This window comes from Acipenser ruthenus, chromosome 20 (genome assembly GCF_902713425.1).
Source record: "Acipenser ruthenus chromosome 20, fAciRut3.2 maternal haplotype, whole genome shotgun sequence".
NCBI classification, from domain to species: Eukaryota; Metazoa; Chordata; class Actinopteri; order Acipenseriformes; family Acipenseridae; genus Acipenser; species Acipenser ruthenus.
In genome coordinates, this window is record NC_081208.1 from 5,381,405 (window position 1) to 5,396,850 (window position 15,446).

Consider the following 15,446-nt stretch of genomic DNA (forward strand, 5'->3'; position numbering starts at 1 on the left):
TTGTTGCAAAAAGTTTCCATAAATTAACAAGACTTACAGAAGAACATCTTTACAAGCATAAAACTCTCAAGGTTTGTTTGTTTTTTTCTTTTTGAGAAGGAAATAAAAAAACAAAAACAAAAGGCAATGTCAAAATGAAGCACACTTACGAATGAATGACAATACAAAGTCTAAGTATGAAAATAAGATTTGTTTTTTTCTCTGAAAAGACATTTTGGCACAGATTAAAAAAATGTATGAGTTTTTTTTCTCTTTTAGTCCTTTTTTCATCTTTTAAATATTTATATATTTACAGAGTCTGTGTCTCCATCACAACCTCATCCCAAAGGAAAAAAAAACAAAACAAAAAAACCAGAGGTCCCTTTGGGTTCTGTAAACTGTACATCCCAAAATTTGACACTAATCCTTTAGGCTGAAGGAAGAGGCAGGAAGGGAATCAAAGGGAGATAATGAAGCATTGTGGTGACATGATTCTGAAGGCCATGTCCAGGTCCTGTCTTTGTTCAGTTCAATGTACAAGGAGGCCTTTGTAAGAGCCCGTACATAAATGTATATTTATATATTTATATATAGCAACACCCTTCTATCTGTACATAGGTCCATGGTTCCAATATAGTGCAATGGTAGATCCAATCCTTTTGGAAAAACAATGAAGAATCTGCCCATTAGACAGGGTTGTCCCCAAGCAGACAAAATTGGAAGCAAGGAAATCAACCGCGGCTGAGCAGCGCAAGGGCTCAGCGTCGTGGAGGTCCAGCCCAGCCCAGCCCAGCAGAGAGGAAGCATGCGTCCTGGCGGGGGCTGGATCCCCCTCACACAGACTCCGACCGAGACCGGTGCTCAGACCGAGGCAATGACGATCATGAGGTGCGGCGAGATGCTGGAGATGCTGGCGAGCAGGTCAGGGGCCAGCCGAGACAGGTGGCTTTCTGAGAACTCGCAGGGCGGGAAGATCTGCAGCACGTAGGCAGGCTGGGTGGAGCGGAGAAGAGAAAGCGAGAAGGGCTTTAACATGCAGCAGAACAACAAAAACGAATTCTTTATGATGTCAGCTGTTTAACACTGCAGACCCGTAAAGTGATCTACAAAAACAACAGTCTAGTAAAAAAAAAAAAAATCCACTTAACACAGACCAGTTAAACAGGCCCAGCCTTATGTATTTAAAGGATACTGAAACCATTAAAGGATGGTCTTCAGTGGATTATTGTGTTAAAAAGGTGAATCTCCAATACACGGTATTCTTTAAATGTATTCTTCAATGTATTATGCCACCAAATACTAAGAGAGGGGATGAAGCTCCACAGTTGATTTACCTGGTTGGATCCGGGATTGGGAACGTTGATGATCCCGGCAGCTAGCTTGGCCTGCAGGTAGCTGATGAAAGCAGCTTTCAGAGACTCAGTCTGGTTGAGTACATCGTCCTGGTCCCGCCCGCAGGGGAGTGCCAGCAGCAAGCAATAATCACTTTCCACCTACAGGGAGAAACAGACACCGGTTACAGATAGACAGTAGGGAGCCAGAGGCGTGAACCAGAAACAAGGAGCTTAAATACAAGAACAAATATGGAACACTATAAATGATCAAGAAATCAAGATGAAGGTTATTTTTTGTAGCGCACCCTTCCCAGGGATCCCTTACCGTCATCCTGCGGGCCACCCCCTCGAGCTGGGAGGCCTCCAGTCTCATCCTCTGAGCGATGCGCAGCGGGGGCCCTCCCTCAGGCGCAGGCAGCGATCGGTGAGCCAGCACATTGTTCCCCGACACGAAGTGAAGCTGAACCGCGGCCGTGTCATTCTTCAGAGCAAGAAGACCCTGCCACACGATTGGGTACTTCTGCGGGAGGAGACGAGCACACAGTTAGTCTAGGAATAGGCCTACATTGCACAACACTACAGGGCAGAGGTTTTGGCCTGTTTTATTTTATAGATCAGGAGGGCTCACCGTGAGTAGCTGCACCATGTCGACAGGTCTGTGCGAGTGTTCCTGTTTGCCGAGTGTCTGAGTGTCAGGCCGCAGCCCAGTCGGTAGCCCTGGGGGAAGCCCAGGCATCACATTCCCCAGCGATGTTTGGGGGAAGGGCTGTTGCTGCTGTGGTTTCTGCCCTGGTGTCTGGGGCAGGTCATGCTTGAGGGAGATGGACACAGGAGACGGATAGGAAGGTGAGCCTGTCTCGCTCTGTACCCTCTGAAGATGGGAGAGAGTTGGGTCCATTGGCCCTGTGTGCCTCAGGTGGCCACTGTCAGGACCTCCTGCTCCTTTTGGGTCTACAGACACTTGTGGTGTCTTGCTTCTGATTGGCTGGCTTGGGTGCCCATGCTCTCCATCAGACATGCCCTGTGTGAAAAATAAATGTATAAAATAAACAGGATATTTAAAGTGATTCATCAGAACAATATTAATAGCATAGAAAATAAAAACAACATGGAGTGGGCATTTTCAGTCTAGAGATTATTTGAAACTACAACCATATACATTATCTGACCATTGTCAAGCATAGTAAGAATGTGCGTGTGAAAAAAATGGAACTACACTAATTAGAGGCAGGGGATTACATTTTAACACCTTAGTTACTCCACTGGTAGTCGAGCAGTTGAAAGGGTCAGCCTGCAATAACATTTGAGAAGCAAGAAGCTAAGGTGAGTCCTAGTTTCAAGTACCTGTGATGGAGTGATACTGCGAGGAGGCAGGTTCATCCCGAGGGGCGTAGGTCCTGGGAACTGCGGGTGGGAGAGCTGGAAGTTCCTCATGTCACGGTAGACTCCTGGGTAGTCGTGGTAGGAGCCTGAAGGAGAGTGCATGAGCTGCACCCCGTGGGAAACCATGACAGGCTGGGAGAGCTGGGGCATGCCAGGTGAAACACCCATTATCCGTGCCTCGCTGTGCGGGGAGGGCGCTAGCTTGACCTCTGCCGGTTTTGGTGTCTCCTTCCCTGGCTGGGGCGTCTTGCTAGCCGGAGGCGTTTTCACAGAGGACTCAGGAGTGCGAGCCTGCCTGCTTTCGGGGTGGTGCTGGTCACCCATTTGTTGGTGCATGATCATGCGGACGTCCCGGGACAGAATAATGTCCTGTTGGGCCATGTTGTACTGGTCGAGACGCATGCCACCATGGTGCATGCGGTAGTCCGGCTGCATCACCATCATGTCAGGCTGCATCTGGGTAGAGGGACGGCGTATACCCTGGTGGTAGTGTAGCACATCGTCCTCTCCTGACGGTATGGGCTGCAAGACAATATCCCTTATCCCGGCCGGCTGCGGCGTGCTGGATCTCTGTGTTTGCAGTCCAGAGCGAGGTGAAGAGAGGGTCTCGGATCGGATTCCATAAGGCATTCCAGGGAGTGGGGGCGTGTTCATTCGTACTTCACCCTGTGTAATGTGTCCCAGAGAGACAGACTGTGTAACGCTGTGAGGAGGCATGATGACTGACTGCTCTGGGTGGTGAACACTGGACACATACTGTGGCATGGAGATTCCAGGACCCAGAACCACAGAAGCTGTGCTGCTGGGCTGACACACCTTGGAGAAAGGGGAGGGTGAGTGCCCACATGTCCTTGGTGAATGAGGCTCCTGTTTGACCCCACCCAGGTGTGGCAGAGAGCGTTCAGTTGGCGTGCTGGGGCCTGACCCTACGTGATTGCTCGTGAGAGAGGGGTGGTGAGGGCTGAGGCCTGGACTCAGGTTGGTGGGCTGGGCTGGTTTTCCAGGCTCCACCTTTAGGGATACCGGCTCAGTGCAGCCTTTCTTGGTAGCCTGCTGGTGCATCAGGGCTAGAGGGTTGTAGACCAGGACTGGTGGGTTCCCCCCAGTCTGGGGCATGATCTTGACAGCAGCAGACTGAGGCCCTGAGTGGTAAGAAGGATCTGATTTCTCTCCACCAGGGGACTCCTGTTTGACAGCAGAGATGACCCCCTGTGTGTTGTAGGGCTGGCCTGCAAGCACCCCGGTAGAGTGAGGCCCATATCCTGTGGGCATCTGTGAGCCCTTGGTTGTGGGTTGCTGGGATGGAGTTAAAGGCTCCTGCTTTATCTGGGACTTGGAGACAGATTGTTGGAACTCAATGTCCACCGCACTGGCAGGGGGAATCTGGCTAATCTTGGCGCTGATCCTCTGTGGGCCCTCTGTCTTCTGTCCCGAGTAGCTGAGCACCACCACACCCTCAGAGGTGTTCACCCTAAGCCCAGAGCCTGTGCTGATGAAGGGTGCACTTTCTACTGGACGTCCCTCCTCTACACCCATCATGCTTGTAGGCCCCATGGGGTATCTGTTATTCTCGTTCATGCTGGCTCTGTACTTCTGCTTGGGGAGGGACATGCTGGGTGCCCTATTCCCCAGTGTAATTCTGGGTGTCTCCTCAGAATCAAAGGGAAGGGGCACATGACTGATGACAGAGATAGCTTTGTGAGAAATGACAGAGCTCACCGGCTTCTCATTAAAGCGCTGTGCTTCAGCTGTAGGGGGTGGCGCCACTGGCTTTTCCTCTGTGGGTAGCGGCTTACTGGCCTCCAATGGGGGAGAGCTGACAGGCTCACTAATGCAGGTAGTGAGCTGCGTGCTAGGTATACCCCCAGAAGTTGCAGACACGTACTTAGGCTCCATGAGGATCTTGCGCAGCGTGCTGGAGCTGGGATCTATATCGGAGGCTTTGGTGTCAGGCGGCATAGGCGCTGGTGCTGCTGCAGCTTGTGGTGCTTGGGGAGGTGGATTGGAAGGTGCTTGCGATTCTTCAGGTCGGTTCAGCCACTCTGGTACAGTGGCCTGGGGTGAGCTGGGCAGTTTGACCTGACGGGGAGGTGGCAAAGTCAGCCTGGCCGGAGGAGTGCTAAGGGAAGAAGTGGTTGACTCAGCCAACTGCCGCAGCTTAAAGAGGGTGGGGCTTTTGTTGCCAGAGTGGTAGGCGTTGTCTCTTAGCTCAGGCTGTTCAACAGGGGTCTCTGCTTCTTTTGGCCTCCTTGCCTCTTGTTTACAGGAAGCCACAGCTCTTGTTGCTGCTGCTGCTGTTGCTGTTGGTGTTGCCACCACTGTTGGCTTTTCCATCTCCACAATGTCCTCAGATACAGGCTCTGCAGGTTTAATGGTGCTGGGCTCTGGTTCAGAAGCATTTCCATCCAACAGGTCACCTTTCCGATTTGTACTGCCTCTCCGGCTACGGTTCTTCCTGGACTTCTGTCTTTTTTTACTATTCTGGTGTACTTCAGACATCCCAGGTGGGGGAGATTCCTCCTGGGTTGAAACATCACTGGGAGCTGGATCAGAGCTCTTGGTCTCCAAGGGAAGGCTTCCCATCTCCGGCTCTGGCTCCAGTATGTTATTGATGGCCAGGTGCGTCTCTGGCTCCGTGGCTTCAGTACGAGGAGGCAAGTCTAGAGGATCTGGGGGTGTAAGTGTGGTGTAGCCACCAGGGGCAGGGAAGCTATCAGCATCTGCAGAGATATCTTCAGCAGTGATGGAGTCAATGGCGGCTGCTAGTTCTGTCTCACTGGCTGGGTTGGCTGGCTTCTCCACCTCATCCTGTACTTCTGGCTCCACCACCATAGGTTGCAACTCCGGCTCCGGTGGTGGTGGCTCCTTGTAGGGAGGCAGTGTAGGCCCCTCAGTCAACTTGGCAATGTTCTCCACGGCCTGCTCAAGCTCCATCTGGCGTGCCAGCAGTGCTGCTGCAGGATCAGCCGGTGGCTCTGTGTCAGAGACTGGCTCTTCTTTCTCTGGGCTCAACTCTGTAACCTCCTTAAGGAAGCCCTGGGGCATAACCTCATCCTTGATGGGTGGTGGCGTAGGTTTCTTAGGTGACAATTCTAGAAGTTCTGGCTCTTCCTCACTTGTTTGAAGGACCCCCTTTACATCATCCACGCTTAACCGGATCTCTAGATTCTTTAGGCTTAGGGACTTGTCATCAGTCAAGGATTTAGCATTGCGAGTAGCCCTCCCTCCTCCTTTTGCCTTCCCTCCCTTTTCAGGGGGAGAGCACTTGTCTATCAGTGCCTCCACTTTCTCCATCCCTTCATTCATATTCTTCTCAGGTTCCATGTCTTTTTTCTCCTCCTCCTCCTCCTGCTGCTGCTGCTGCTGCTGCTGCTGCTGCTGCTGCTTAGGCTCGTCTTCCTTGGCTTTGCTGATCTCTTCCAGTGGCTCCTCTTCAAGTTTTGGTACAGGAGGGGAGTGCTGCTCTAAAGGCTCAATGCCTGCTTCATCTACTGACTCAATGTGAATCTCAGGGGTCTTGTTCTCAGCTTTCCCTCCTTTTCTCCCATGCGCAGTTCCTGTTGGTGGTGAGGACTGACTTTGTGCAGATTTCTGTGAGCGTGGTGACCTCCATCCTTCTGCTGGCTTTATTACTTCACTTCCCTCTTTGTTCTCCGGTTCATCAGGATCTGGTTTAATCCCGTCTCCCTTCACAGGGGACACATCCTCACCACGTCGACGGGTTTTGGGTGGTCGGCCACGACGGGGAGTAGTGGGGGTGGTCAGAGTGTCCTGTTGTGGCTCTTTGTCACCTCGTTTACGAGTGGAGCGTGGTGACTCTGCAAGATCCTTTCCCGGTGTCTGTGGGGTATCATCTTCCACAGGGGTGGCATAAACAGATCGCACATTCCTGCGTCTGGTCCTGCTGACTGGAAGGTTGGGCTCAGAGCTTTCAGAGTCTGTGGCATGACTTGGAGATTTTGCAGACGTTTTGGGATCTATGGCTGCTCTGGGTGCCTCTCCCCGGGGTGAAGATGCACGTTTCAGCTTTTCACGGTCAATCCGTTCGCTTTTCCGTGTTGCTGGTTTCTCTGAGCCACTTGCTGGAACAGGCGCAGGTTGTGTTGCTGCCGGTGGAGTTTTTGCTCGCTTGCTCTTAGGCGGTTTCCTAGCAGGGACCACAGGTTCGACTTCCAAATCATTGTCAGAATTCTGCGGCTGCGCTTCAGAGGATTCATCAGACCTTTGGGGGGCCTCATTGTCCACGGTCTCAACCTCAGGCTGCTGAATCTCCTCTTTGTGCTCCTCAGACTTCTCCTCTGGCTTTGGTGACACAGGATTTATTAATTCTGGGACCTCAGGCTCTGGATCCAGACTGATCGCCTCATGGGTGAAGGAGGCACCTGGGGTAGGTGGCTTGGTATCCAGGTATGAAGGGTGCTCTGCATTTAAGGTTTCTTCTTCAGGGGCTCTTGCCTCTGGGGCTTCTCCTTTGGGTTCCTGCCTTATTTCTGCCTCATTTAAGCTGGCAGGTTCCATTGGTGCAATGCTGACAGGAACTTGAGGCTGGGGCTGGGGCTGGGGAGTAGCTTTCTCAAGGACTGCTTTTGTTTTCTCCTCTTTTAGGGGTATGGGTGGGACAACAACTGGCAGGGATTCCACAGTCGCCTTTGCCTGCTGTGGTGGCTCCCGCGGTACTGGAAAGATTGGAACAGGACTCACTGGTGTGACTGGTTTGATGTCAGCCTCAGGAGCAGGCTCTGGTGCCTTGGGCCGTTCGCTCTCCTGCCTGGCCTCCTCAGTTTCAACCTCCAGTTTCTCTGTATCCCGTGTCCGCTGCTCTTTCTCCTTCTCCTTCTGTTGCATACGAGTAAACTCCATGAAGCGGCTGTGGAAAAGCACCACTGGCTCCTGGATCATCTCACTGTTGTGGAGCCCCTCGGAGGAGGCCTGCCTCCCGTAGAGCCTTCCAGCAAACAGTTCTGTGTCATCTTCCTTTCTCTCCAAGTGCTGGAGTCGACGCGAGTCCTGCTCAAAGATTGAGCTGTGCAGGAACCGTGAAGCAAACAGCTCTCGTTTCTCCTGCTCTTCTGCCTTTGGCTCCTCCTTCTTGTCATCAAGCTTCCCTTCTGAGTCTGTACGGATCTTTTTCTTCTTCATGTACCAGGATGGAATTGGCCGAGGGGCTGACTCAACTTTCTCTTTGTCCTTGCTGTTGCGGAAGCTGGCGAACCTGGAATCCCGGTCCAAAAATGACCAGTTCTCCTCCCGTGAAGAGGACAGAGACTTAGCCCTCTCTAGCAGTGCCTTTGTGTCAGGGGTGATGGTCTGATCCAGTGCAAACGAATAGAACTTGTTTCTCTCCAAAGAGCTGGAGAGCTTCAGGTCAGAAAGTCTCTCTTCACGTTCCCTCAGAAAGTAAGAAAGCCTGGATCCCTCCAGGGATGTTGAGGCCTTAGGGGAGTGTGTTTTGTTCTCGCCGTCCTCATCAGAGTCAGACGGTACCTCCCCTGGTTCCAGCTCTCTCAACGAGCGCTTGCGGATGCCCTCCCGCTTAACAATACTGCTTGGGAAACTGACATCTAATCTAATGGACTCCTGTTTGATGCGGCTACCCCATCGCTGCAGATCTTCCTCGCAGCTCAGGGAGGGTGCCTTCAGTTTGGGTAACTCTGGTGGAGGCTCTCTCCTACTTGGTTCACAAGGATTGAACTTGAGTAAGTCCAGGTGAGTGAAGACTTCCGTTTTAGGAGATTCCTTGGCCTCTTTTACAGTCACCAGCCTGGGGGAGTCTGCAGATCCCTCATCTTCGTGGAAAGGAAAGAGACGCAGCCCTGGTAGGGAGGCGAGGTTTCTTTCAGAGTCCTCGCTTAGCTGACGGGAACTCCTGTAATTGCGCTCTCTCTTGGCACTTAATTCAAAATCAAAGGCTTCCACTTTCTTGCGTTTGCTTGGTGGCGAGTCATCTGTGACATCCTCGGGTGGCTTGCCCACCTCGTGCACTAGGCTGCGTCTTTCAAAATCCTCCACATCTGGCTTGGGACTGTCTGGTTTGTCGGGTTTCTCTTGCTTCTCTGGCTTTGGAGTGTCAACGTCTTGCAGCTGTTGCTGTTTTTTGAGTCTCCTGCTCTGCTCCATCTGCTTGCGGTAGCTTTGCGAGTGGTCAATATCGATAGGCAACTTCTCTTCCCCCTCTCCTTTTTCTTGACCAAGACTCTGCTCACATTCCAGAAGAAATGCTTGCCCTTCCTGGTCTTGCATATCGTCCTCCATGCCTAAATCATCAGAAATCATTCGAGAAAGGCCCCCCCTGTGCTGGGCCTTGATCCCTGCAGCTGTTACTTTCCTGCAGGAGAATTCCAGAGGGTCTATGGGGTCTTCAGCTTGCTCACCCAGTCTTGCCTGCAAGTCCAAGCTGAGGCCTAGGCCAATCCCCACAGAAATGCTGCCAGCCTCCTGCCCATCTTTGGGGCTGCATACGGTGACTAACCGTTCCGGTTTGGCTTTCCTGTGCTCTTTCTTGTGCAGTTCCTTCCTTAATATTTTCTTGTCACCTTCTCCCCCACTGCCCATGTCTGACAGCTTCTTCAGACCCAGGCGACCTTCCTCTTCATCTTGGCTACTCCTTTTCAGCTGCCTCTCAGATTTCAGGTTAGCATCTGCAAAACGCCTCTTCCTAGCCTCAAGCCTGTCTATATCCAAGGAGTTTGCTCCTTCCACCCCAGGCTCTGCCTTAATATGTTTCTTGGGCTTGATCTTGGCCTCCTTTTCCACAACTTCCACATGACTGGCAAGCACCTTTTCTTTTGGCACTTTAGTGCGAGGTGGTTCAGGTTTGGGCACCTCTCCTTTGGGCTGCTCCAAGCGGGATAACATAATCTTCTGTTCTGGAGGTGGAGGAGGGGGGGGGAGGAGGAGGAGACCTGACACTATCATTCTCTACTTTCAGTCTCTGCTTCTCCGAGCCAGGTTGTTCCAGAACCTTGCCTTCTTTTTCCTTCACCCTAGTAAGTACTACACAGGGAAGCAAGTCAAGGCGGTTCTTGTTGGCCCCATCTTTTTCTGCAGCAAGGGATTTGTTCTTCCTTCGTAGCACAGTGTCTGGACTGGGTTCCCTCTCCGGCTCAGGGTCAGTCTCTGAGGAAGGAATACTTGGAGAAGGTGCCTTCACCTTCCGCAACTTCTGCTTTTCAGTTTTGTCCTTTTCTACCTTCTCTTTCCTAGCAGCCCGCTTCTCTTTGTCTACTCTCTCTGCATCGAAGGGTCTATCTTTTTCTGCTTTGTCATTCTTTGGGTAACGCTCTGGCCGCACCTTATCAGGCTTCTCATAGCGGGGTGGGGAGAGGGAGCTACAGCTGCCACTGCGCTCAGAAGACCGGCTGTATATGCGCCGTTCAGAGTCACTTGGGAGCCTCTCGGAAGGGGAGGGGGAGGCTGTGGTACTGGTGGTCCGTCGGGGGTGGTTAGGACTCTGGCTGCGCTCTATGGTCCTCCTGGTGTGGTCTCTCTCCCGGTCAGTTTCAAACCGCTCCCTTTCCCTCTCCCGTTCACGCTGCAAGTAGCTGTATTTACGGATGTCTTGCTCGTAGGGGTCTCTGAAGTCTCTAAACTCTCGGGGGTCCTCATAGTGGCGCGGATCATAGTAATCTCCCTGGTAAGGATCCCACTCTGCATAGAACTCCCTGCTCCGGGCTGGGTACTCCCGACGAGGGTCTTCAGTGTACGTCCCTGGTGTTCGAGGATTCTCGTAGAATGCACGCTCTGCAGAGAACTCAGTGAAGGGGGGCCGACGCTCATCTCTGTACAGGAGAAAGAGAGAGGTATCAGTGAACGCTGCCAGAACCCCCATCCTTGAAACTCAATTATTTGGAAGTATCTTACTATGAGTCCTTGCTTTTCCAAAGCCATTCAAAAGTCTATTCTCAGGCCTATTTCTGGCCTCTCAAGAGGGGTCAGTGTGAAGTAAACTAATTTGTCACAAACTGCCCTTCTATTAGTTAAACAATCCTCATTTCTTTTGAGGATATAGGTGAAGTGTTCAAAGTAGGATTTGTGTAATCACTGCAATCATTTGAGGTGTTTTATCCTTGAACAGATTGACATTGGCCTTTCTGGCTCCCACACCTAGGCGGACTGAGATTCTTCAACCTACAAGGATCTTTTTAAATTATAAAACACAAGTTCAAATGTAAACATGGAATAAGGCACACCCACCTTCTTTCAGTTAATATTTCATAAAAGTCTCGTATATCCTGTCCAGATGCCTGCATTGAGCGGTAAAAAGCCATCTGACTTTCCTGGTTAGCAAAATCAACCTGCAATGTAAAAAAGTAGGGCATCAGTCACATCATTTCTGATAGATCTTGAAAGTGTTAGAGTTCAATACAGTGTCTCACATATAACCAGAGAAAGAGGAATCATTGACAACAAAAGCAACAAGCATTCCTTTGAAAACATTGTTAAATGGTAGTAGCCTGCTTTAAGATTTAAATTGCTACACCACAATGGTTTTCTGTTCATAAATGGTCAAAGTTCCTTAGAAATAGCTTAAAAAAACAAACACTTTACCATCTAAAAGACAGACAAATGCAAAGCAATTTGGGGATAATACAGTTCAGATCTATTTTTAAAATAATCACTGTGCAAAATGAAGAATCAAAGCCATAAACATCTCTTTGCCACTGTTTAGATGCTGGCCTCGTTTTGATCAGGCATTTTACTTCTAAGAAAACCTCTTAGAACACAGGCTGACTATAAAGATTACAGTTCCCCTTGGTGTTCAAACCAGTGCATCCGAATTGCTCAGCAATTAACATATTTAAATAGAATATGAAAGCAATTTGATGAGCAAAAGCTATTAGGACGGCTTTGTTTGTACACATCAAGGGCATACAAATCCAACCCCTTACCTTGATTTTATTCCCTCCAATCTTCCAACCTTTAGTTTCCTTTACTGCTGCCTGAGCGTATTCAATGTTGTTGTACAGGACTAAGGCCATTCCCTTCAGCCGGTCAAACACAACCTGTGAACAGAGAGACACCGACCTTTTAGGACAGTTTATAGCACTGACACAGCACAGAGGAAGACAATGATCAAATACAATTGTGAGCACAGGATAAAGGATGATATACTATTTCGACCTGTCTTCTTGATGTCAAGGATTTCAATTAACATAAAAGTATTGAGGGATTAATGGGATTTACTCCAATGGTAAGATTTTTTTTTTTTTTAGGATGTAATAATTAGAGAAAAGGTTGTGTAAGTGTTTTATAATGGTTGAGCAATTTGAAATCAAGATATAAAGAAATATATTGGTAGGAATTCAAATATCCCTAGTCTCCAGCTCAGATTAATTGGACCTACCTTGACCACATGTCCATAGCGACAGAAGTGTCGTGTGAGGTACTGCTCTGTGATGTTGGAGGCCAGGCCATCCAGCCACACACAGGTGGTAGGCATGCTCTTTCCAAACCCCAGCTGGAAAAGGAGAAAGCTATTAGAAAAATACAAACTGAAACAAAAAGCACGGCACTGCTAGCTGTGTGTTTTTCTGAAATGTGTACTTACAGCTGGACTATCTAAAACACCCACAGTGGAGGGTCTGCATACCTTGAGCCGGTTGTTCCCCAGGTACTCTCCATCCATCTTCTTGATTGCTTTGCAGACGCTGGCGATGTCACAGTATTGCAGAAAGGCATACTGAGGGGCGCCATTCACTTTCTTAATGTCAATATCCTGAAAGACATGGATTGATAAAAGGTTTAAACAAATGTTGTGGGGTGAACATCAACGTACCCTTGAGCAAGGTACTTTACCTAGATTGCTCCAGTAAAAACCCAACTGTATAAATGGGTAATTGTATGTAAAATAATGTGATATCTGTATAATGTGAAATAATGTATAATGTGATATCTTGTAACAATTGTAAGTCGCCCTGGATAAGGGCGTCTGCTAAGAAATAAATAATAACAATAAAAAACAGGGTCATTAAGAATTATGGGTTGTATTTATTTAAAAAAATAAAAAAAATAATGGTTCCAGAGTAGTCATGTGTACTGGACTAGTTACGTCTACCCCATGTCTATGGGTACCCTAGTCTCGCTGGCTACACATCTACTCTTGTTGCTAAGGCTGTACCTACCACAATCTCTCCAAATCGCTGAAAGATGTTCAGCAGGTCATGGTAGCTGGTGGTTTTCTCCAAATTGCCAATGAAGAGCGTTCGGGTAGCTTTCGGGTGAAACTCATCTATCCTCTCGTCCAGTGGTCGAAATTCATTCTCGCTTTCGGTCTCTGAAATAAAATTTCACGAGTTGAACATTGCAACCCCACATTTTCATTCATTGCTGCCGTTGGTGTGTTTTTCCAGGGATGTCCTTCATGTAATGTAGGACTCCTTATCCCACACCACGACATCGTCACCCACAGGGGCTGTTAGTCAATTGCACTTTTGGCTCATTTGCCCAACTTAATTCCTACCAATATACTTCCTTAAACCTATTCAAGTCAGTTTGTGCTGGGGAGTCACTTACCAGGCCCAGTCCAGGCAGTCACTTCTATCTGCATGCCAAAGAACAGCTTGCCCTTGGAGGCGTTGAGTGCCTTTTCTTGGTCCTCCTCCTGTCGAAAGAAGACCAGGCCGTACCTCTCCTCCAAGGCGCCATGGATCTGCACCGATGTCACCTTCCCATACTTCTTAAATTCATGGAAAAGCCCATCCTTCAAGCTAGTGTCTAAAAAGGGTGGAAACAAAATAATTTAAAGCATCAATACTGTGAAAAACCACCAAATATGCAAGTTAAAAAAAGTTGCGCTATTCTGCAGTTTCTTGCTGGCTCGTCTGTCCAGAGACACACCTGTTGATCTGACTGGTAGGTTTTGCACCTTGATGCCGAAGCTCTTGCGCGGTTCGTCCTTGTCTAGTGCTGGGGGGGGTTGCGTGGGGGGTGCAGGGACTGCTGCGGACAGGACTGACCGCGCCGGGGACTCATCGCTTGAACTGCTACTGGAATCGCTGCTGCAAAAAACACAAGAGATACCCAGAATTTAAACACACTTTCTCAAAGTCTGCACACTCCTATGCTCTTTTCCAAGCAAGGAAACAAGCTCCTGAACACCATGTAACTTAACATTTATAGGTGACCTTGGTTTGGGCAATGCAATGGAGTGCAAGGGGTCTTCTAGTGCAAGGAAGAGACTTGGATAAAAACAAATAGCATTTTCTATTCTTTCTGTGTCTCTGTTTAGTTAACTAAGTTGAATGCTCTGCTTTGCTACTGCGGTCTAGACCAAGTGATTTCTGTCTTAAAAAACAAGCTTAAGAAATGAACAGCTGCCAGTTCCATTTTCATTAGCAACTACCTTCTACAGCATTGGAGAAATCGTACGCAACATAGCACTGCTTATAAAAAACTTGACATTTTATCATTACAGGTTAATCCAGTCTTAGAAATGTACCAGTAATTATCTGCAATATATCTCACTAATAGTACAGTTGAGTTTTAATACGCGACAATCTCCCTCTGTTGAAAAGAGTTACAGTTGCTCCCCTGGGCTGCAGTGACAGAGATGCAAAGTGAAACTGTATATCTACACAAGGTAGCGCTATGTGCCTTGCATAACAATCCAAGAGGCACCGGCTGTGCTGCGTGAGAACCAGAGACCAGCACTGAGCCCGGTGTAGAGAGCCACAGCATGTGGGATCAAATTTCAACACAGGAAGAATCTAAAACGCAGAACTTTACAGATTATGCAGATGTACTTAATTATAAATTTGTACACAGAATTCCCTGTCCACTTTTCTAGTCATGGTCTAATTTACTGTAATTGAGTTAGAAAAAAAAGCTAAACAAGTGCTTTTCTCTTTCTGCAACTAGAGATGGAAACTTCAAAGCAATTTCACATCACTATATCAGGCAGAAGCAAGGAGTGACTGACATGCTGAACTTCTGCATGGAAACACCTCCCCCCCCCCCCCCCCCCCCAAAAAAAAAGATATACCCACTTCACCTAAATGTTTCCTGGTTGTAGCCGTGCATTCTGCCAACAGTTGCTGTATTAAAGATCTTTTTCAAGCAACAAATACCTATCGAGCTACTCAAATAATCATTTTATTTACTCAAGTATTTAAGTACTACAAGATTTCAAGACTATTGGTCTTAGCGAATTGGCTCTGAGAACCACTGTAGCAAACAAATCTGGTTAATAAGGGGCTTCTGGACAGACCAGTTCAAAGACTTACTCGGCAGCACTGAATCAATATACTTACACAATTCAGAAAATATAAACAAAACGCAGAGTTGGGGTCAAGTCCATTTTTTCCATTCCAATTCCATTTCTAATCCCAGTTCCCTTTTATACAATTCCTATTTCGTTTTACGTCATAGTTTTACTGAGGTTTATGACATAGGCTTCATCAGGTTACCTGGCAAGTTCATTTAGTTGTATACAGTATTTGTTGTAAAAAGATTGGAATAGGAATTTGAATTGATTAAAAGGGAATTGGGATTAGAAATGGAATTGGAATGGAAAAAATAGAATTGCCCCCAACTCTGAAACATATTAAAAACATCAGGAGTCTATGAAACTAGATAAAGCTATAACAAAAAAAAGTTTGTATGCCACAGGAAACAAAAAAACATCCAGACCTAACTGAAGGGTACCGCGGGAAATCTCCAAGTACTTCATTCCAGAAAAGCCTGTTTGTGTGAACTAAACAGAAAGGCAGCAATAGACTTAACTGGACAGGGGCATCAGGAAAATAAATACCC

The 15,446-nt window shown here is 48.3% G+C and overlaps 1 protein-coding gene across 1 annotated transcript in view; it reads right to left on the minus strand.

Moving 5' to 3' along the window:
- Positions 1-15,446, minus strand: part of LOC117425306 (msx2-interacting protein-like) — a 39,844-nt gene continuing 24,398 nt past the window's right edge. Inside the window, 13 exon segments of the mRNA XM_034904344.2 lie at positions 1-972; positions 1,314-1,472; positions 1,639-1,833; positions 1,942-2,334; positions 2,658-9,563; positions 9,565-10,474; positions 10,890-10,990; positions 11,585-11,698; positions 12,040-12,153; positions 12,286-12,411; positions 12,818-12,969; positions 13,209-13,409; positions 13,533-13,693. Coding sequence (XP_034760235.2) covers positions 841-972; positions 1,314-1,472; positions 1,639-1,833; positions 1,942-2,334; positions 2,658-9,563; positions 9,565-10,474; positions 10,890-10,990; positions 11,585-11,698; positions 12,040-12,153; positions 12,286-12,411; positions 12,818-12,969; positions 13,209-13,409; positions 13,533-13,693 — 9,664 coding nt within the window. The 3' untranslated portion in view covers positions 1-840.